The sequence below is a fragment of the Neltuma alba genome, unplaced genomic scaffold (assembly GCF_004799145.2).
Source record: "Neltuma alba isolate B1F8T4 unplaced genomic scaffold, ASM479914v2 tig00012535_pilon, whole genome shotgun sequence".
Taxonomy (NCBI): domain Eukaryota; kingdom Viridiplantae; phylum Streptophyta; class Magnoliopsida; order Fabales; family Fabaceae; genus Neltuma; species Neltuma alba.
The window spans coordinates 102,871-125,259 of record NW_021637000.1 but is presented as its reverse complement, the minus strand read 5'-3'; the positions used below and the strand labels follow the sequence as shown (position 1 = coordinate 125,259).

The window sequence follows — 22,389 nt, the reverse complement described above, 5'->3', positions numbered from 1 at the left end:
ATTTAATACTATTAGACATACTTCAACTGGAATTATAATCACAATCATAATACTCATAAAAAAGAATATCACGTTGAGTGCGAGGGTATTCTGGTCAGGTGCCTAAAAGACATTATTGGATCTCCATCCATGGCGATGGCTGTGAACGTGAGCGTAAGATGTGGTGATGCTATTCACGAGAGCAGGTCAACGGGCTACAAATGCATAAAGAATGGAGATTGTCCCCCCCACTTTGCATGGTATTAATGTGCCAATATGTGATTCTCGTCATTTCATCGTCCTACCAGGAGGGGAGACAGCGATATACAAAAGAACATTGGCGATCGAGCTGCACTTGTTTAAGGATCATGCGTATCAATTAATTTTCATTATTGGATTAAATATCATATTTAAAAACTAAAAATGTTTAAAATACTCTACAAATTAATATTGAGCGCTATAAAACTACAACACGTGAATAAACCCATGTTGGAGAGAAAACCTCGTTAAAAGCTGGCAATTTGTACATTCTGAAGCTTATTGAGAGAACGACTAATATAACAAAAGAAGCTTATTCTTTAACTAAGGTTTTTTTTTTTAAAGTCCATTTGCCAATTAACAAATCCCCCATTCATGAATCATAATAAGGTAAAGAAAACATAAATAAGAATGAAAGGGCAAGCAAGCTGGGAATTTGCCGGAAAAAGACATTGAGGAATTGATCCCAACATTCACCATTTTTACGGCCAACTATGATCCTATTTATTAATTATTACTAATTTCGGTTTTTATTATGAAATCTTATTTATAGTCTACAATTTATAATTATAACCATAGGTAATATCATTATTACATATGACCAAACATGTCAAAAAACAACCAAAAAGAACCGCGCCAATTCGTTGTTTGTTCTGCCCTTATTAAATTTCAAGTCTACTATAATATTCCTCAGGTCACGGGGCAGGACAGCTCAAGTGGATTTTTTCTCCCAGCAAAACATGTGGATATTTAACCAGACCGGTATTTGAGCCAGAGATGGCTCCCTCGCTCTGTATGGCGTATAAAAAGATAACCATTCATTAATTTTTTTTTTACCTGGATCCTTTGAGATGGTTGTTGATATTGGTGTGATCAAATTAAATAAGAAGCGGCAAATTAGAAAGAAGTGGACCCAGCAATCAATTAAGACAGCGACCTTCATTAAGGGCAAGGATGGGAGACAGAAGAAGGGTATAAGTTTTTTATTTCTTTTTTTTTAAAAACACCATAGTGATCTCCGCTTCTCTATCCCGATAAATTAGTGCTAAAAAAAATAGAATAGAATTTGGGCTGTTTGAGCCAGACTTGTGCTTGAGCGGCCCATGTTACGTCGCAGACCATGTGATTAGTGTGCTATTGTTTTTTTAACCAATCTGGTTAGTGTGGTTCAAACTTCAAAGCTTGCAAATAATACGTTCGGGTTCCCAAACAATGAAGTTCGGGTAACTCAGCGCCCCCCCCCCCCCCCAAAAAAAAAGGGCTTTAGGCATGATTGAATAAACGCAGAGCAGAGAACCCGACGTCCAAAATCCACATGAATTCCCCACAGTGCGACAGATTAAATTCTCATTTGTCACCAACATTGAGTCCAGTGAAAATGGTTAGTTCCTCCCATAATCAGCCAATCGGAGACGCATCAGACACAACGGCAAACTATCTGGTTGGACTAAAAAACTGGAAAAATGTAACGGGACAAGAAACGAAGCAGATGCTGATGCAACCACCATGAATCTGTGATCATCATTTGTCAACACCCACACAAGGATATTACAACAGAATAGCATTAACATATACTGCAGGGGAATCAAATCAAGAAAATCTAGAACACAACAGCGTTGCGTAATATTTAATCAGCACGCCTCACACTTCATGAATAGTATGGCTAAAGTTACTGAACTGACCTATTTCCTAGCCTTCTTCGCAGGCCTAGAAGACTTAATGGGTATGGAAGTAGTCTTCCTCTTCACAGGGGTAATTTTGGTCTTCTTCTTCATTGCGTCGGGAGTCTTAACCTGACTCAGACGCTTCACTTTCCGGTCATTCCCAGCCGACGAGGCTATCGACTTCGCAGTATCCTTGCGGGCCTTCTTGAGAGCCTCTGGCGTCTTCACGTGACTCAGCCTCTTGGTCTTCAGCCCCTGCTCTGCGATCTTCTTGGCAGCCTTCTGCTCAGGCGTCGCGCCCTTCTTGCGTGGTTTGGCAGTCCTGGTTTTCTCCGTGGAGGAGATCTTGAAGGAATTCTTCACCTTGAACAGCCTCTCCGACTTGACAAACTTCTTGAGTTGAACAGAAAGCCGTGTCCTGAAATTCGGGGGCAGCAGTGACTTGTGTTTGTCCTCGATGAACTTGGAAATTGCTTGCTGACTGGAACCCGTGCGATCGTTCAGCGTAGAAATGGCGTCCGATATCATCTGCAAAAGAAGAAACGTGAAACAGCGCCGGTATTAACAGAAGATCGTGAAAAAATGTTAGAGACAGGAAAGGGAGAAGAGAGTACATGGAAATAGGGGGGATGGAGAGCAGCGGAAGTGGATTTTTCCTTAGCATTTGCTTTGGCCATGTTTGGAGGATGAGGGCAGACGATGGAAAGTAACTGGAACGTCGGTTAGAAGGAGGATGGTGGCACAAAAAGAGCGTTTTGATTTGAATTTCAATTTGTAATGAGTTTTGGCGGGATAACTTTTTGTATACGTGGATAGTCGGTGATTTTGGTTGGCGGCTACTTTCTCTTTCTGTTTTTTGATTTTGTTTTTGTTTTGCTAGTACTCCGTTGTAATTGGAAGAAGATGGATGAATTGAATTTTTATATTACTTTGATTTGTATTTCTCTAACTCTCTTTTTTGCTTTTCCATTGCTAATCAGGCGGTGTTTGGGAATTAGAAAATTTGTTTTTTAAAAATACTTTTTTATAAATCGAGATAAACTTATCTACATATTTACTCGTATACTGTAAAATTACTTTTAAAACTATGGTTTGATTTTCATCCAAACACTCCTTCAATTATCATGAGTCGAAATCAGTATTAGAAAGTGTGGAATAATTAAATTTATAGATTATAACAGCGAATTGAAAATTTGATGCAATTAATTACATATGATTATATAAATTATCTAATTGAATACCGTATCTTATTACTATTACGTAGCCGGGAAAAAAAAAAACATGTTATTTATGTCGTGCAGATTTTTTTTTGAAAAAAAAAATTGAGCCGTTCCACTGTCAATCGGAGAGGATGCGACTTGGCATAAATTTATGGTTTACATCGATCGATACGGGGTCTATGAATATTATTTGAAGAAGGCTTCCTCAATACTTACATACACATGTATATATTTGGTCGGCCTGCTTCCTTTACCCTTGAACCCCTGCAATTAACAGTCAAATGCCAGTTCATTTGTGGATGCAAAATGCAAATTAGAGATGGCTAGAAATGGGGGGAGGGATACCTCTCTACTTTCTTAAACAACTAAATCTATAATTTAAAACTTAAAGAATCAAAATTAAAATGAGAACAAATTTAAAGACCCAGAGTATATTAACCTAGTTATAAAGTATAAAAACAAATTCAAAATTTCAGACAGTGAAGTGTTGACGCAGGTATTTACAAATAATTATAAATTAGCCAATTGAATTCCATTTTTTGTTATTAAGCAGCCAAACAACATGTCATACATGTCGTAATATATATAATTTTTTAAATGAGCCGTTCCATTTTCAATCGGGAAGAATGCGACGTGGCATAGATTTAAGATTTATATCGATTGATACGGGGTCTATGAATATTATTTGAAGGAAGCCTCTTCGATACATACGTAGTTTAAAGATGCTAATTAGAGATGCCAGAAACGGGGAGAACATAATAAAATTACGAAGATATATCGTGCGCGCATTGAGGCGACTAGAAGATAAGCTGTTGAGGGGGTGTGGTGGAATATGAGTAGGCGACAAATGGAGGAAAGAGAGGTGTCCGTTTTGACATGTATAGTTTAAAGATGCGCGCATAAAGTTGAAGAAGCTGAATAAAAGCCAATTCGCCATCCCTTTGCCATAAAGGCTCTCTCCCTCGGACTCTCTCATTGATGGCCCACTCTTCACTCGTACACTTGATCCCATCCGTCCTCTAGGGTAAGGGCTCTAACCGAAACAACAAACAATTCAGAAAATCCAAAACAGTCAGAACCAGACACGTATTAACATTGTTGAGAAGTTGTGCATTATTTGCTCTGCACAAACACAAAGAACACCCCATGCTCCAGCCCCACCTTTATCTCAACAACCCTTCATTCCATCCCCATCATCATCTGTCCTCCACTTACTGCCCACCTTCAAGAATCCCGCTTTATCTCCTACGCCATAGACATCCAACCTATTTATTCTCTTCCCTCTTGCCCATTTATTTAATTCTCCCACTTCCCCATCCACCTAGCACATCCTCGCGCGCGCGAGTGCTTTGCGAAAACGAATAATAATATCATCCGGTCCATGAAAACAATTAAAGGCAAAAGAGCAACCGAATATATGGTTAAACTAAACAATTTATTACTTCCTTCCAACGTGACACAAAATCAATGACATGATGATAAATGCCACTAATAAGAAACAGTCAACGGAGTACTGCGATCTAAATAGCCGAAGGCTCATATTGTGCCCGTCCGTCATCATCTACTAACGTACACCTTATTTGGGCTCCAGTCATCGCCTGTTCCTGTTTTATTCAGGTCACTGCGACTGTCTTTGATAATGGAGTCCGCTTACACACACAGAATATCACACTAGATGGGGGAAAAAGAACAACTAAATGAGCAAGTAATAATATGCAAGGCAGAGAATGGCCACCGAGGTCAAGGATTGCGCTGAGCCACCGATTGTTCCGGCGTGGCTCTCCTCGTAGCCTGGTTGGTATATTGGGAATGCTATTCCTGGTATGCAATTGGGTCCGCCCGGACACGGCAGTGGCCGGGGCCAGCAATCAGCTCCGCCCGGACACGGCGGCCTGCAACCAGGTCCCGGACACGGTGGCCTGCAATCAGGTCCCGGACACGGCGGCTTGCAGTCAGGTCCGCCCGGACATGGCGGCGTCTCAGGAACTGGTTCGCATGCATCTGGAGGACACGGTGGAGCCGGAGGGGGAGGCGGCGGAGGCAATGGTGGCGCGGGTGGAGGTGGGCACTCCACCACAGGAGGTTTTGGAGGCGGGGGACACTCAATCACCGGTGGGGGCGGCGGAGGGGGTTGGCATGGATTTTCGCACTCCGTGCACATGGCGCAGGCCACTTGGTCTTTGGCGACAGCGGAAACAGATGAAACAGTAGTGGTTGAGGAGGTGGATGAGGACAAGAGAACGGAGAGAGCAAGAGTGAAGAAGAAGATGAAAGCCATTGAAGTGGGCATAGTTTCCGAGCTGAGGGAATTGGCGGTGGAAAAGAGGAGCGAAGGGAGAGGAACAGTGAGGGAATTAAGAGGAGGAGGAGGAGAGGGGTGAGTAGGTCAAGGGAGGGGAAGGGGGAGAAATGAAATAATATGGATTCACGACGCATGGGTATTGGTGACCCCATCATTTGTCGGTGATTTATCTTCCGAGGCATCATCCCATCATCAAATACTAGCAACTCCACACTCGATTTCATCTTTATTATTTTATTAACTTAATAATTCCATATTTCCATTTCCCCGCCCAGCTTTTTCTTCCTCCTGAAATTCCCTCTGTGCTTACATATTAAGCAACTTCCATTTCTTTTAATCTCCTACGTAGATGAGCATTCTACGCAAGATTACTTATTTATGGCGAGGCTAGATGCTCATTCAGTAATTAATTTTGGCCTCAATTAATCTCCAAGTATTTAAATAATTTAACGCTTAAATTTGTCGAGTCACTGTCATCGACTGATAATAAATTCAGTCTATCGGATGGATTCCCTTCTTTTGAAGAAAAGAAAAGGGCATAGTCGTCACTTATCACTCGTCAGTCAAATTCAGGCAATAGTTGAGCGACCATAGAGTGCACAGTTATGCGAAGACTTGAACCTGAGGCAACAAAATACTGCCTCTATTTTTTATATAACATCTTGTTTGGTTTTTAGTTTGATCATAAGTATAAGATTTCAGTTTACTTTGTCTCTTATATTTATATTTTTTTTCTAAGTAATTATTCTAATAATAGTAGTTATGGCTAATACACTTGATTAGCAAGGATATTTTAGGAAGACAACATCTATTTATCACAAAAAACTAATTTAATTTACTTCCTTAATCTTCTCAAACTAGTCAACTAGCTCTTATAAGTAAGACCGGAGGTGGTATTGTTGAAAAGGGAAGGCAGCGATCCCAATGAATAAAAAAATGGTTAAAACAACTAAAGCAGAGCTGTGCATTTAGATGAAGTTAGAGTTACACTGTAATGATCACTTAATACTTATATACAAGGTGATTGATGATGGAACTAGTTTTAATACTTATTACTTTGACGAGCATCTTAAGTTTATTAGATTTGGATTATCTATTTTTTATTTAGATGGTTTAGATTTAATTTTTTATTTATTTAAAATAATTATTTTAATATGTATATAATATATAAAAAATTTAGATATGATAAGGTTAGAGTTACCTGTAATAATCATTTGAAAGCTAAATACATCCGAACATTGCGGTTTTCATTCTGAGGCCCACAAACAAGCGTTGTATCATAATCATTTATGGAAGGAGGTGACGGCTGAATGCACATCCTAAGCAGACCCAAACAGATGAATTTTTCAATTCAAACAGTGGCTTCCATTTTAAAACCGCAGTCAATAATACATTCTGCTCTTCCATTTCCATATCTGCAGAGGCATGTCTCCAGCTAGCAGCTTCAATGTAGCAGTATAATTAAAAAAACCTGTGAGATAACAATCATGAAGCTTAATTCAGTTTCTGCCTGCAGCTCTACGGGGAGACTGAAGTGAAGGCCGGAATCTGTCAACATCTTGCTTCTTGTACTCCCATTCCTGCGCTTCTCACCTCCTCTTTTATTCGAGCCAAAGCGTGGCCCTGCTCCTTTTGGTGTATCCCAGCCTTAGCCTTCCTCCTTGTTTGTGTGGCACTCCCTGTGCCTTTTCTCCCGTCCAGAGTTTATTAAAGATGCTTAGCTTTTTCCATTTTAATGAAGTTGAGATATCTTTCCAGCTCCTCCATGTAGTGGAGGCTAGTTAAAATGAAATCAACCAGCATTTTGCTTCTTCAATTCCTCATTCTTGCCTCTTATCCAAGCTAATTCTAGCCCTGAACCATTTTTTGCGTATCCTATTCCTAGCCCACACATGCCTCGTGCATCGTAGACTGACTTCCTTTTTGTGCATGGCCCTCACTCAGTGGCCGTGGCTTTTCTGATTTCCCCTGTCGAAGCTCCAACAAACACAACCATAAACTCTACGTCAAATATGGATGCTGAGTTCTTTTCACTACAGTGCGTCAAATTGACAGGCTAATTAGGAGGTGTTTGGTAACCTCCAAACCATTGTTTCAGAAGCACTTTTCCGCAAAACGAGGCAAACTCTTCCACATATTTATTTCGTAAATCGTAAAAACACTTTTAAAACCATAGTTTGGTTTCTATCAAAACACCCTCTTAGAGGGCACAGTATGGCATACCCCGCGACCATATAAAATCTACAGAGACCAACAGGGTTGAAGAAGCTTTGCGTGACACTAATTTGTCCCATGATCCCATAAATCTTCCACGCAGCAACATTATCAGTGTGGGTCAATGCGCATGCAAGCAGATGACTTGTACTCTCTCGTCCTATTATTAAAAGTAACTAATTAATCCACACACATTAATAAAAACACAGTTATATTATTACCAAAAAAAACACAGTTATATTATGCTATTTTTTAATATTATATTATTTTCTATTTTTCATTGCGTCCTTAAATATGAGCATATACTGAAAAAATATTTAATACCCAGAGTTGTATGAAAAATGATAAAAAAATAAAAAAAAGATTTCTTCTAAACAAGGGTCAGAGGAAGTATCTCTAAATGTCCACAGCACTTAGCCACTTACTATAGAATACATTTAAATTAAAAGAAGACCTTCAATTTGGGACTGTGCGTATATACTACATCCTTCCTTATTATAAAAAGTTGTTTAATTTTTAATTTTGTTCTAAATATAAGACCTCAATCCACTTTATCTTTTATATTTATTTATTTTTTTAAAATAGTCCTTTAAAGTAATTGCACATATTAAATGTTTCATGAAATGATAACTCTAAGTAATATACATGATTAACAAAGTGCTTTAAAAAAGACAACACTTATTTATAATAAATAAGCAACTTAACTAATGTCTTTAATCTTCCAAATAAATTAATTAGATCTTATAATAATGAACAGTATATTATTTTACTCTGAATTCCGATGTGATACATGAAGATACCAAAATAGCCTCTATCTCCCGGGAATGTGACTAACGACAAGAAGGGGACAATGCGGTCGCAGTCGCGGGCTGGTCTACTCTTGATCAGTTCATAGTCGAGAAAACTGCAGGCGCCGTGCCGAGGCAAGAGCAAATGTCAACGTGCGTCGATGTTACGGAGGAGCAACGAGCCCCTCTTCTCCTTTCCCACAGTAGCTCCATCCATCAAAATGAAGACACCGTCGTTCCTTTTTCATCAGATAAACCTACGCCAACAGTTACTGCTCCTAATCAACGCCTCGCTTCTGTCGACGTCTTCCGGGGCTTAACTGTTGCGGTTTGTCATCCGCTTCGAAATCATTTCCTCGTTTTCTGTTTTGTTTGCTGTTAATTGCGCGAAATCCTTTCCAGCTCGAGTCCATGAAGGTTTTATGAATTTGTGCATTTGTCTGGATTTGGCAATTATCTTGTGCCTTGTATAGCTCGATAGCTGAAGGGGAACCCTAAGCAACCCCCTTCCCCGGCGGCGAATGTCAGCAAGCAACAGGCCCATCTAGTGATTTTACTGAATTTTTAAAGGAACTGCGGAAGAAGCGTTGTTACAGTTGCATTTATTTGCTTTTATCGATACACAAAATTTCTCAATTTTATTGGTTGAGTTTTGGGGTTATGTGTTGTCCTCTAATATACCTTCTTTTTTTTTTAACGCAGTTGATGATTTTAGTTGATGATGCGGGAAAAGCCTTCCCATCCATCAATCATTCTCCATGGTTTGGGGTGACACTTGCGGATTTTGTAATGCCGTTTTTCCTCTTTGTGGTCGGCGTCTCAGTCGGTCTTGTATACAAGGTAGGATGCTTCTTCTGGCGCCTCTGCCCCTCAATCGTATCTTCTATAACCCTCTTTATCTTTTCGCCTTTTTTTAAATGCAAAATGTCGGGCCGAGTTCTTCATAAGGAATGTACTCCTAATTAGTTAAGGGAAGGCCATAACGCTCTGCAAATGTCTGCAGGCTGAGAAACTCAGAGTTACCTGTATTATTGTGAGCTTCTTGGCATTCATATAAAACTAAATCCTGGTTTTGTTAGCTTTTCGTTGTAAAATACATATTTAACTTGTGCTTGATTGGCCGAAAAGAAGAAAAGAACCTTTATTGGTAGTGAACGGCGTTTTTGAAATTTGAAGTTATAAGGGTCATTGATTAAAGTCTAAACGTATATTGGTTGTGAACCACGTTTTTGAAATTTGAAGTTATAAGGGCTATTGATTAAAGTCTCCTTCTCCATCACTGGTAATGCCAATCCCATATTGATGCTATGCTGTCGTCCACCAGCTTGTTCCATTGTGCCCTTGGCTGGATTTTTAAGAAATTGCAGAAAGCCTGTGTGGGGGTACCGAAGGGAAAGTACAAGATGAGTGCTCATCTAAAACAAATCTCATCTCTAGTATCTCCCTAACACGCTAGAATTTCATCAGGTGGTTTATCTCCATGGCTCGCTATGGTGTGGAAATAAAAATGATGAAAAAGTGTGATTGATTGGGCATGCATGCTGGCCTGCCTCTAATTAAGTAAACATAACGTTATAAATGAAAGATAAAGAGGCAGATATCAGTACTGACTACTGACTTGCTTAAAAAAAAAAACATTTGTTGATTTTTTTTCCTTCTTTGTTCCCCCCGAATTTGGTTGTAGACTATAGTTATTCTGTCCTCTTGAGTATTTAACCATAGACTTTTCAGGAGGGCATATAAATAAGCAAGTACAAAGTCCCTTCTGTTACTTTTTCCTCCACAAAACTTTGCTAAAAGCATTGGTACTTAAGGCTTAACTAGCTTAGATCTTTTGATTTATAATAATTAGAGATGATCGTTTGGACATTGTACAGTGACTTTCTCATATAAATGCAGCTTATTAAATAGTCCGAATTTTAAACAATAAACCAGTCTCTTGACCTTTGGTGTAATTTTTCAGAAAATCTCTAGCAAACCTAGTGCTACTCAAAAAGTGATACTGAGGACAATTAAGCTTTTCCTTTTGGGTTTGTTGCTACAAGGTGTGCTTTCTTGCCCTATTGCCTTTCCATTGGTTTTGCGAACTGCTGAAATCTGAGAAGCTCAAAGTTGCCTGTATTATTTTGAGCTCCTCGGCATTCATAGAAAATTATATCCTGGTTTTGTTGGCTTTTCATCGTGAAATGCATATTTAACTTGTGCTTCATTGGCCAAAAGGAACCTTTCCCTTGTAATTTACAGGCAGGCTGATCATGTAGCTATACTTGCAATTGATGCTTGTTACGTTGATGTTTATTTCTGAATCTTATTCATAGGCGGTTATTTCCATGGGCGTGGCAGTCTAACATATGGAGTTGATGTGGGCAAGATACGCTGGTTGGGTACTTCAGGTACTGTGACCCCATGACTAGTGAAGTGGTTATTCTTCATTGCTGTACAATTTATTAATTTTTTCTTCGTGTCTAACTCTGTAGGTTTAGTGTTACTGTTGTTCATGGTAATTTCTTTTGATGTGCCTTAGAATTCAGTGATTACTGTTTGATATGCTTAATGAAATCTCTTAATTGCTGGACCAATTAGCACAGTTTGGTCCTTATTGATTATTATACAGTCGATTCTTGGTGCTCTGTGATGAAAAGTTGTATTACAAGGATGTTTTCCCCCAACCTGTGTTGCACTGACGGTTCATTGTTTCAGGATGATTGATGTAATTAGAAAAACTCATTAGGGTTCATTCTGTTCTTAATCTACCTACTGAATTTGTAGTCCCATGATGGATTATCTGCTGCTTAAGCTTTATACTTGCGCTTCTTTTTTCTCTTCTTTTATGCCTTAGTGTGAATTTCGGAATTTGCTTTTATATTACTCAGAGGATATCGATTGGATACTTCTTGGTCTCAATATCAGAGATATGGCTAGTAAACCATAACATCTCAGTTGATTCAGCGGCAGCTTTTATGAGGAAATACTCCTTCCAGTGGTTAGTTCACTTTTCTTCTGTTTTATACTTCAATTTGACTGAACATGCGATTTGAAAAAAATGTCCGTTAAAGGGAGTAAGTTGAAATTTTGTATTGATTATTACTTGAAAAATGCGCATCATGTTTCTGTGTCATTTTTTATGTTATGGTTTAAAAGTCTACGTTTTTGTGGACGGGTTGTTTTGAATCAATCCTGACGATTTCATATTTAACTCTGATGCGGATTCTGTCTTGTTGGCTATGAATTGCAAATTGAAACATATTTTGAGTTCTCCGGTTAAATGAACATGTTAGTGGTGAAACATATTTTAAGATGAAACTTGCTTAACTAAGATATGTATGGATGCTAAACAGGTGCTGATTTATTATGAACTATTACTTTGGATGCTAAAGCTTCTGTGGGAAATAACATTTTTTTTTCCTTTATAACATTGCTTGGTTCTAACTTTCCGTTTCTTTGTGCAGGATGTTTTCTATCTTACTGTGCTCTGTTTACCTATGCTTACTGTATCTCCTCTATGTTCCAAATTGGAAGTTAGAACTCTCTGACATGAATTTGCTTGATCATATATCAGTTACTGAAACTGTGAGTTGGCATGAATTTCTCAGTCTGTACCATTAAATGCTGAAAATAATGTGTACATAAGCATTTCTTGCCATGCTCTAAGCATTATGATGGCTTGGCTTTCTGTGTTTTATTTTTATTGTGAGTTTATACATTTACTTTCAAATGGAACTAACTTAACTCAAAATACTTCTTTGCAAGGTTCACTGTGGTGTGAGGGGCAGTCTTGAACCTCCTTGCAATGCAGCAGGCTTCGTTGATAGATTAATTCTTGGTGAACATCATATGTATCAACGTCCAGTGTACAGAAGAACAAAGGTTATTCTCATGAAAATTGCTGTCTGGGACGCACCCGCTAACTGGCTTTATTAGCTCCTTCACTCATTTCATCAACTAATTGACCTACATTTTATTTCAGGAGTGCAGCGTTAATTCACCTGACTATGGACCATTGCCTCCCGATTCACCCACATGGTGCCTAGCCCCGTTTGACCCAGAGGGTATTTTGAGGTTGTATATTTTATTTGGTCATTTTTGCTATTTTGACTTCCAGAAAGCTAGAGTCTAGACTATATACGGTGATGAATATAAAGGTCGTAATCGTCATTCAATATGAAGGTTGTAAAATATTTGCTAATTACTCCAGCTCATTGATGGCTGCCATTACATGTTTTATGGGATTACATTTTGGACACATACTGGTGCTTTTTCAGGTGCGAATTTATAAATCTTTTAGCATCTCAGTACCCTCCCTTGATACCTGTCTACCAGTATGTTAGTAGATATAATGTCTGTCTTGTATTTATCAATATCATGATTATATCAATTACACATATTTTTGTCTCCAGGGCCACAGAGAGAGAATATTTCTTTGGTCCACATTTTTCCTCCCTCTATTACTGACAGGATACATTATGGAGATTTCAGGTACCATCAAAATTTTCCTTTCTAAAGATACGTCTTATTCTCTTATTCACAACTGCAAGGCTTTTTCAGGAATTCCCTTATCTAAAGCACTGTACACATTAAGTTACATGTGTGTCACCGCGGGAGCATCAGGCTTGATCTTAATAATTGTTTATTACATTGTAAGTTCATCATTCTGTTTGGTAAATAGTGACAACTTACGAGTAATGGAGGGGGAAAAAAAGTTATCAACTACTGATAATAACTTCATCTTGAACAGCATCCCCTGGGGCCAGTCCGAGCCTGAGCGTGATTGTAAAAAACTAATAATAGTAAATTTGATTAATTACTTTCAAATGTTTATTTCTTTGCAAATCTACTGAGCCACAATTTTATTGCAGGTTGACATCAAGAAATTCAGAAAACCTACAGTTGTGCTACAATGGATGGGCATGAATGCTCTTATTGTATATGCACTAGCTGCTTGTGACATTTTCCCAGCAGCTGTCCAGGGTTTCTATTGGCGTACTCCAAAAAATAATTTGGTATTGTTGCTTTCTGTTACAATAAGTTAGTTCTTTTGTTACAACCTCTCGAGAGGGAGTTTGTTTGTTTGTTTTAAATGATCTTAGCTGGGGGAGTGTTTTGTTGGGGCGGGGGGGACTTCGAGGTAAATACGGGATGTGTTGGAAATAATTTATTTTTAGCTTATCAACTAAAAATTATTTAGCTCAAAGTTTTTCCCCCAACTCCTCCTTGCTCCCCCCAACCCCCACTATTCCCCCAACTAAAGTCACCTTTGTTTAAAAAAAGAAAAAAGTTCAAACAAACTGACCCTGAGTCTTGATGACATTTCACTCTTGATCAATCAATCTTTTAGTTTACCAAACAGTAGTGAACATTTCCCTTCTGAGCTCCCCATGGCTTCCACTTTGGAGGTGTGCTGCCTACTTCAATAATATTTCTTCCAGACCTCCCACCTCCCCCTGGACCTTGATTCAGACTCCAAATAGTCATTCCCCATCTTATTTGAAAAGAGAGAGACTGAAATCTTCGGATGTTAGTTATATAAAATTTTAGCTGCAGGAAACTGTCTATCTCTTTTCAACTGTACATGGAAATACACTTTTGAACTTCAAATGATACAAATTTAAGACCTATAGGTTGTTCACAGAGATAAAAGTCACAAAAACAAATTAAATAAGTGAAGCTGAAATTTCGGAATGGAAATATTTAGTTGTCGCAGGACAAGTGGCGTTTGGGTTTCCGTTATTATTTTAGGGTGATTTGAAGACTTTCACATGAATGATTGTTAGCTTTTCTTAAATGGGTATTTTTTATGCAGGTTGACGGCACGGAAGCTTTTTTACAGATCATATTCCATTCCGAAAAGTGGGGTACCCTGGTCTTTGTAATAGTTGAAATATTATTTTGGGGACTATGTGCCGGTTTGCTCCACAAGAAAGGCATATACATAAAATTATAAAGATGATGAAGTGTATATATGTACTTTCTTGTAGATATCTTATCCTAGGAACCAGCATTATATATTTCAATTTACACACTGCAATCGTGTATAATCTGTGCTGTACATAATCTTGGTGACGTTCGTCGATCCTTCTCTGTTAGTTGAAAGCTGTCTGTCAACGTTCTTGACGCATCTAGACTTCTAGAGTGCGTTACACATATAACGATCACAGAAAATGTGTTGAGTATAGGATTCTCTTGTTTCTCCAGGTCAAGATTATTCATTACAATTATTCGGAAGCTTGTACGGATAAATCTCGGTTCTTCTTTTTAACAAACCAACAATGGGAGTAGTGTTTAACTGATGCCATTCCATTCTACGCGGTAAGGAGGCCAGTAACCAAACTCGACCTTGGGCTCGTTTGGTTTATGACGTTTTTTAATGGGAACAATAACTGTGGGATGAGATCTTGAGATCAGGAAGTTTAAAGTCCTATTTAGAATGGTTTATAAGTAATTTTTTAATCGTGATTTATAAAATATGAGGTACATATATGAGAAGAGTTTTATAGTAGCTTGCATGAAACATGAAACAAAGCCAATATATGATGGAAAAAATGAAAATTTTTATTTGATTGGATAGTAATACCCTTCATATAAAACTATATTAAAATATTTTTATCAGTTTTTTAATTATTTAAAAAATTTGCACACCTATTGAAAAATAAAATATTGAATTTTTGTTTCTTCAATTTGAAAAAAAATAAATCATTGAATCAGTTTTACTTACTAAGAATAAATAATCTTGTAACTAGAAAATAATTTTTAAATTACAATTTCGGGGGTGTTTGGGTACAAGGTTAAAAGCATTTTTTCACAAATTGAAATAAACTCCTCCATATATTTACTTCGCATGCTGTAAAAGTACTTTCAAAATCATGATTTTAATTCTATCCAAACATCTAACTACATTAGATAAAGGGACCAAAGTGAAAAGGCCACGTGGTTTTCTCGATTAGTGTAATTGCATTGAGGAGTATTTATCCCTGATCAATTGGGGGATGATATTGGCCTTTGAGATTATATTCCATCAAGCTCCTAATGGAATCACTTTACACTTTATTCCAAGAATAATCTGTACGAAATGACCTCCCAATCTGATAGAGATTAATCTCAAACTTAAAGTGATTTGGAAATACTTTAAGTAATACCAAAAAAATGTATAGAATGAATGGAATTTACAGCCAATAGATGAACCACACATACCATAGGTCCCCGCTTCCAGAGGGGCGCTAGGCGTGCAAGAGGTGCTAGTACTAAATCATGAGGTCCTTCACTTAAGCAAAACATGAGGTTAATAGGGGACCATCACTCTTAATATTTTATTATTCATTTATTATAGGCGTTGGACTGCATCATGTAGATAGTGTTTTTTAAAATAAAATCTGAAGCAGTAGTTTACATATGTGCAGTGAGCGCTATTATCGATTTCACATATTATGATGATATATCTATATATTAATATTGGGAAGAAATTTATAAAATACAGCATTTTTGCTAGAACTCTATCTTCCGCAGCTTCAGATTATCTGTTTCCTTGGTGATGCACGGGGAATGAATGATTAGACTACAAACGAGATCTTATAATTAAAACCGGAGGTGGTATATTCATATCTTTTTTAATTTTTAAGGATCACTAGTAGTAATAGATATTCATAGTTATCACGTTTTTTGAGTGGTAAATCTTTTGAAGTGTGATAGCGGATTAAGACACCTTCAAATTTTTATTAATGATTAAAAGACAAACAATATTTTATATAATAGAATCTAAAGCAAAAGGGAAAAAAAATCATATTGCATTATTCAGAATTCATAAAAAGCACGGCCGATTCATGAACATGAAATGAAATCTTGTCTAGTTAAGAGCATTTACAGGATTTTCCTATAAAACGGTATAACGGTTCACACGAAGCCTTTTCTCATTTGTGGCCTTCAAAACACGAGGAATCCTCTGTCCCGTTACGATGAAACCATGGTGGTATGAAATCCGTCGCTGCGAACTGTGGCTGGAACTGAACATGAGAATCATAGAATGAAGGGTACAACGTAATAGAAACCATCAGAAAGACAAGGGACCCTATATGAAACTCATAATGGGTGTACTAATGTCTTGACCCTTCATACAAATCACATGAATTCAGGATTGGGTCTACTCAACCACCATCCTTCCCCCACCGTCCCCTCCAGATCCATTCCCCAGATTTGTCAACCTTCCTTCTCTCACGAACACACCAACACATGACCAGAGTTTTCTCAACTTGTCCATCACATCATTCCGTGTAGTAAGAAGAGTACATGATTGCAGGAACATGTCAAGGCCAGCCACAGTGTGCAGCTCAATCAAAAAGCCAGCTTTAAAGCACCCAACAGCGTATTATATTGACCTCAACCCTTTCTTACCTTCCAATTAAAATGGAAGCTTATCTCTTCGTATGTATTAAAAGCTCTCGCTGCTTCATCATTTGTGTGTGATGTTTTGGAATTTCTGCCCTACCTACAGATTACAAGGTCCATCAAAGCTTCGAGTGGGCCATCCTTGAGGATTCTGCAATCTTCTTTATGTCTGCCCCGTTTTCAGTGATTTGATTTTGTGTTTGATCGATCTCACTCGTGTGCAAATGCAATTTCAACTGAGTTGAATTATATCTTGCACGTAATAAACTGGATTATCAAGCAACAGAACATGATCAAGATTAGAAGACGACCGCTATATTAATAAAACGACACAAATGATCAAAGGAGCTGGTTATAATTGATGATGACATTCGGTTAATACACTGCACATCTTCTCTAACGAAATTTTGAAAATTATTTGGCAAATATCTGATGTATCCTTCCTGAGATGCGACCTTTTTGTGTGTCAAAATTTTAGTAGAGCAGAAGAGGCATGATGGTAATCATGACTCTGGGCAAGATGATAAGAATAAGAATAAAACAAGAACTGTCATATTCTGAAAGACACTGCACATCTTTATTGTTGCCTTAATGTGCAAGCATGAGATTCGGTTGTTGCCTTATATTGTTCAAAACCTTGGCAACTCTACACAGTACACACACAAACGAAACCAGGTAAAAATTTCAGGATCATTTTTATTTATTAAAACGTCAGAGTGAGTTATAAATTATATGAGTCTCACTGAATGTTGTTGAGATTACAAAGAAAAGGAAATATACAGAACACTGATTGGGATGATGGGGCGGAATGGGGTTGGAGCGAAGCGTAATGAAGGAAGCTTTTGAAAATGTGCAAGAAAAGACGAAACTCAGAAAACAACATGGGGGGGGGGTGTGGGGCATTTGCTGTACTTTGATGTCCCGAGCATTCACGAGCAAAGAAAAAATACAGAATTCAAGATAACTTTGATATCTGGGAGATTTCATTTCATATATACTACGAGGGCTAGGGTAGGACTTTTGAATAATACCACCCTCTGCAAAAAGAAAAGGGAGATACACGCATGGAGGTGGAGATACACTCCCAATATAGAGGGCCCAATCATCCACTACACATACTATACTAGTTACTAGTAAACTCAACAGACCTAAGGTTTGACGCCGTTTCAGAGGTGGGGGCTCATCATATTTCTCAAAATTCCCAAAGCACATTTATATCACATGGCCTCAAATCATTCGCCTACGGTTTGATGCCCATTTGAACCCCTTCCCACAAACAAAACCCTTCACTTCCAGCACAGGTACACCTAATTATTAACCCTCCTTGATGGATTCATCAGTTAGGATGCCTCTGACCGACCCGGTGATCACTTTTGTAACTAAAAAAAAGTACCCGGCTGGATAGACAACTAGGGGTCGCAGAAGAGCAGCAATGTTAAGATTAATTTATCCTAAAACATAGTGATCGAGAAAAGCAAACGAGAATGAGGACAGGGAGGCTACGGAGACACAGTCGTAATCATCGTCTAAACCTCGTTGAGGGGCCGAGAATGCGAGCCGAACACGCGCGTCTTAGTGGCCGACACCCATCTCATCTCGTCCTCGTTTACTTAATGTATACCTTTACATTCCCACGTACAACCACGTGTCGACCTTTTCATTCCTCTCCGTCATTTCCTATGATTGGCACTCCATTTGCGTGTGCGATACTTACGTTTTTGTTAGCGTCTCTTTACTTTTTGTTGGTATAAGCTCTCTGTTTCACGTGCTTCTCTTACTCTCATTATCCACACAAATACATGTTGGCTGGAGTATGTCCAAAGCTCATCCCCATATCACAGTGATTTTGTATGAAAACCCGTAAGACGACAGAAAAGAATATATGCCTGTATCTTATCTCTCTCTCTCTCTCTCTATATATATATATATATATCATATATAGCTCATATTAAATAAAGCTACGCTGGTTGATACTTGTCGACTAATAGTTCTGCCATCATTGTCGCATATTATTATATATACTTTGAACCGAGGCAATTTATCTGGTGTGCTGCTTGTAATCTCTGCTTGGCGTGAGTGAGAGCTGTTCCATCAAAGCTAGCTTCCACCATTTATCACATTCTGTCTACCAACTTAACCAGACCAAAACTTCATGTATACGTTCATTGATTTACATGTTCTACCCTTCATCATCCTCTATGTGCAACTGCAAATACATCTCTCTTTTGATGTCTCTCACAGAGGAGAGGGGCCCACCAGGACTGGGAAATCACTGTCGGTAACCTTTTGCCCTTAATATTCCGGGAACAAAGATTGGTTATTAATTTATCCTCTGGAGTCTATACTGACCAATTTGGTTCAGGCATGTGATCTATATAGCAAGGACTGCTAGAAATTGATGAATTCAATGAATGTGCGCGCGACATAGCGACCCCATCGATATGTACACACAGATGAAGTCTACTGAAATAAGAACAGGACAAAGTTAAAAGCATATCGGCAATTTTAGTTTTACTGTCGATGATCTTCTTTTTTTTCATTAGAGCTTAAAATTTGAATTCGGTTGATCTTTTTTATAAGAATCCAATTGGAGCTTTTTAAACATTTAATATGTTTTTATCATTTTTTTTAATTAATTTTATATATTTTATTAATTAAAAGGTTGACAACTTGGTATACCACGCCCTCTTTCGTACTTTCTCTCATTATTATTTGATTTCTCTCCCTTATTTACTTTTTTATAAATAAGGATATACTTTTAAAAATTACATATTTATTATTTTTAATTATTTTTTTAAATAACATAGTTTAGTTATCAAATTCTTATAAAAAAGAGCGGCATTGCACAAAATAAATAGACGACCAGGAGGCACCCCGCCTCTAATTCGATGGCTCCCTGTGCCTAGCTCAGGTGGCTCTGGCTCAGGGCGCGACCCCTTCTGCCTCTATAAGATATTTAAAATAATTAATATAATGTAGTGAAAGAGATTTAATTATTTTTTACTAAGGTAAAGGGTCTAAAACTTGTGAATAAATTTTTTCCAATAGGCACGACTTTACCCGAATTTAGTGCCATAATATCAGATAACATCTAATTATATACTATCTTTTATTCTTAATATAAGAGTTAATTAAAGATTTGATTTGGTCATAAATATAACATCTCAATTCATTTTATCTCCGATATTTATCTATTTTGCCCGAAGTAATTTCATCAATAGGTAGTTCCAATAATCGTAATTAACAAGAGTATCTTAAACAATACAATATAAATTTATCACAAATAAAAAACTTAACAAATTTTATTATTTTTTGCAAATTGCACACCTAACTCTTATACTACTTCCAGTCCTTATTATAAGAGTCAATTGACTAATTTAAATAGATCAAGAAAGTTTTGTTAAGTTATTTATTTGTAATCAATAGGTGTTATTTTCTTTAAAATATCCTTAATAATTATGTGCATTAACTAGAATTATTATTTGATGGGATTTTTAACATATACAACTATTATAAGGATTACTTTAAAATAAATAAATAAATATAAAAAACAAAATGAATTAAAATAATATTATATTTATAACTAAATTAAATTAAAATTTAAACTAATTCTTATATTAAGTCAATATTAAACATTAGAGGGAGTGCCATTTAATCGGTCAACATGGTTGATGTTTCTGTCATGTGATGACACCCTCGTCGATCCAGTATCCTTTGTTTTTCGAATGTTTATTTATTTATTGCCAACAGTTTTGCGATCAACTCTAGGGCACATAACATTTTTCATATATCGTGATAACCATATTAGCCAAGACACAACAAGTCATTCACGTGTTTAGTTCAAAATTCAAAGGAATGATATTTCAGTCTCTAACGCCAGCCAGCACGCCACTTTATGTCACTTGATCGTCAGTTACCGATCCAAGATGGCAAACATAAAATAAATGGGGACAACTTTGCCTGCTCCAAACTCAATCACACACGCGCGCGCGCATCTTCAGCTCTGCCTCTAATTTTCTCCAATCTCATCGCATTCAAGTTGATTTCTGCTAATTAAAACAAGTAAGAGCCCAGGTCACCCCAAAAAAAAAAAAACAAGAAAAAGCAAGAACTTGCATGTGATTCATCGCGAACGTTTGACTTAAACTTCTAAAGGTACGTACACAAAGTGACAAGGCAGAATAATGCAGAGTAATTACATGTGCGTGGTCACTCTGTTTTTCTTGATAGAGATAAAACCCAAGTGAAATAAATGAGATTTCCCCATAATTAATCGGTCTATATAAGGGCATGAGCTTTGCTACTCCAAGCGCATGTGCAGCGGCACCTAGCTAGGCATAGAAGCATGCCTGATCATAATCGCAGTGCACCAAAACTATTCGGTTTCTCACTGAGAGAGCAGGAAGAAATCTGCGAAAGAAGAGATGAAGTGGAAGATGAGAGGAAATTCAGGTGCCATTATTGCCAGAAAGCCTTCACAAACTCACAAGCGTTAGGGGGTCACCAAAATGCCCACAAGAGAGAGCGCCAAAGAGCCAGGCGTTTCCTCAGCCTCACCGATCACAGACGCTTCATACCGCATCCACAGCCGCACTTCACTGCCACCAAGCACCAACCTCCACGCTTGTTCTTCAAATCCAATACAAACCACTTCCCATCCACGCCCATTTTGATTGCTTCTCCTTATCCTACTCCTTCCACGTCCCCTTTTCAGTTCCAATATGCCGCGCCCTCCCTACAACCACCATCGGTTTCTCATGTTCCCCACTTTTCTAAAACTGCTTCGCTGCCACAGAGGGATGTGGGTGTTAAAGTTGATGTCCATCTAAAGCTGTCTCTCTCGGATTAGAGGCTTGGGATCCGTGCAACTCATCCTTCCAACAATTTCAGTCTTATTTTATTTTTCTTGATTAAGACAGTGCGAATGTGGTATCTATCTCTCATCCTTGTTTTAATTATAAAACCCTTTAGTTTCAAGGACTATGAGTTATAAGTGATGAACATGTGGAGTTTATGAATCATTAGCAAGATCCAACTCTATCTCTCGCGTCATACGTATGTAGAGTGCATCCCCTTGTTCCCCACGTTGACACCGTATAAAAGGTAACATGTTCAAACAGACAAAATAACAGTGTTAGTGCAGTGGCATAAGTCACAATCAAAAAGGTGCAGGAAAACAATATCTTGGAATTTTTTGGCTCCATGTTTAGATTTTTAGAAAGGTATTCTCTTGCGCGGCTCTTGGCAGTTGGTAAAAACTTTCTACTTACGCGTGATTTTTTTCATCGCGAAGCAAGCATTCATGACAGCGTGAGTTGGAAGTTTGAACCAATTTTCAGCTCTCCAGAAAGGTTAAATGTTCAGATAAAACGTCCCCTTTTTTCTTGCGCTAAAACATTGTATTAACTAATCCGGTTTAACTTAGCACAGCAGAACACGCTCCTTTGCGAAAGCCAAAGGTCTCTTCTTTTTTAATCATTAAAAAAAAAAAAAAAAAGGTTGTATAACTCGGATGCAGATTATTAACAAGCAGCTTGTCTCCGTCTCCTTCCCCTTCAAACTGTGCCGTTTAGTCTCATGATCTTTAG

General features: G+C 37.8%; 2 protein-coding genes across 3 annotated transcripts; one reads left to right on the top strand and one right to left on the bottom strand.

Annotated features, from left to right (window-relative positions):
• Nucleotides 1-1,727: 1,727 nt before the first annotated feature.
• LOC114728359 (histone H1.2-like) lies at nt 1,728-21,677 on the bottom strand. 2 transcript variants are annotated; one of them, XM_028915247.1, is made up of 4 exons: nt 21,671-21,677; nt 15,714-15,718; nt 2,516-2,611; nt 1,728-2,429 (listed from the first exon to the last, which is right to left on the bottom strand). In XM_028915247.1, the coding sequence occupies exons 1-4, from the start codon at nt 21,672-21,674 to the stop codon at nt 1,920-1,922; spliced, it is 615 nt and encodes a 204-aa protein (XP_028771080.1). In that variant the 5' UTR covers nt 21,675-21,677; the 3' UTR covers nt 1,728-1,919. The 2 variants fall into 2 exon arrangements, with proteins under 2 accessions (XP_028771080.1, XP_028771081.1); XM_028915248.1 differs by lacking the exons at nt 15,714-15,718; nt 21,671-21,677 and having other exon boundaries at nt 2,516-2,707.
• LOC114728361 (heparan-alpha-glucosaminide N-acetyltransferase) lies at nt 8,485-14,522 on the top strand. Its single transcript, XM_028915250.1, has 13 exons — nt 8,485-8,753; nt 9,128-9,265; nt 10,389-10,470; nt 10,744-10,810; nt 11,289-11,408; nt 11,875-11,995; nt 12,176-12,292; nt 12,393-12,484; nt 12,621-12,687; nt 12,823-12,901; nt 12,971-13,062; nt 13,282-13,425; nt 14,226-14,522. Exons 1-13 carry the CDS (start codon nt 8,571-8,573, stop codon nt 14,364-14,366), a joined length of 1,443 nt encoding a protein of 480 aa, XP_028771083.1. The 5' UTR covers nt 8,485-8,570; the 3' UTR covers nt 14,367-14,522.
• Nucleotides 21,678-22,389: the final 712 nt, after the last annotated feature.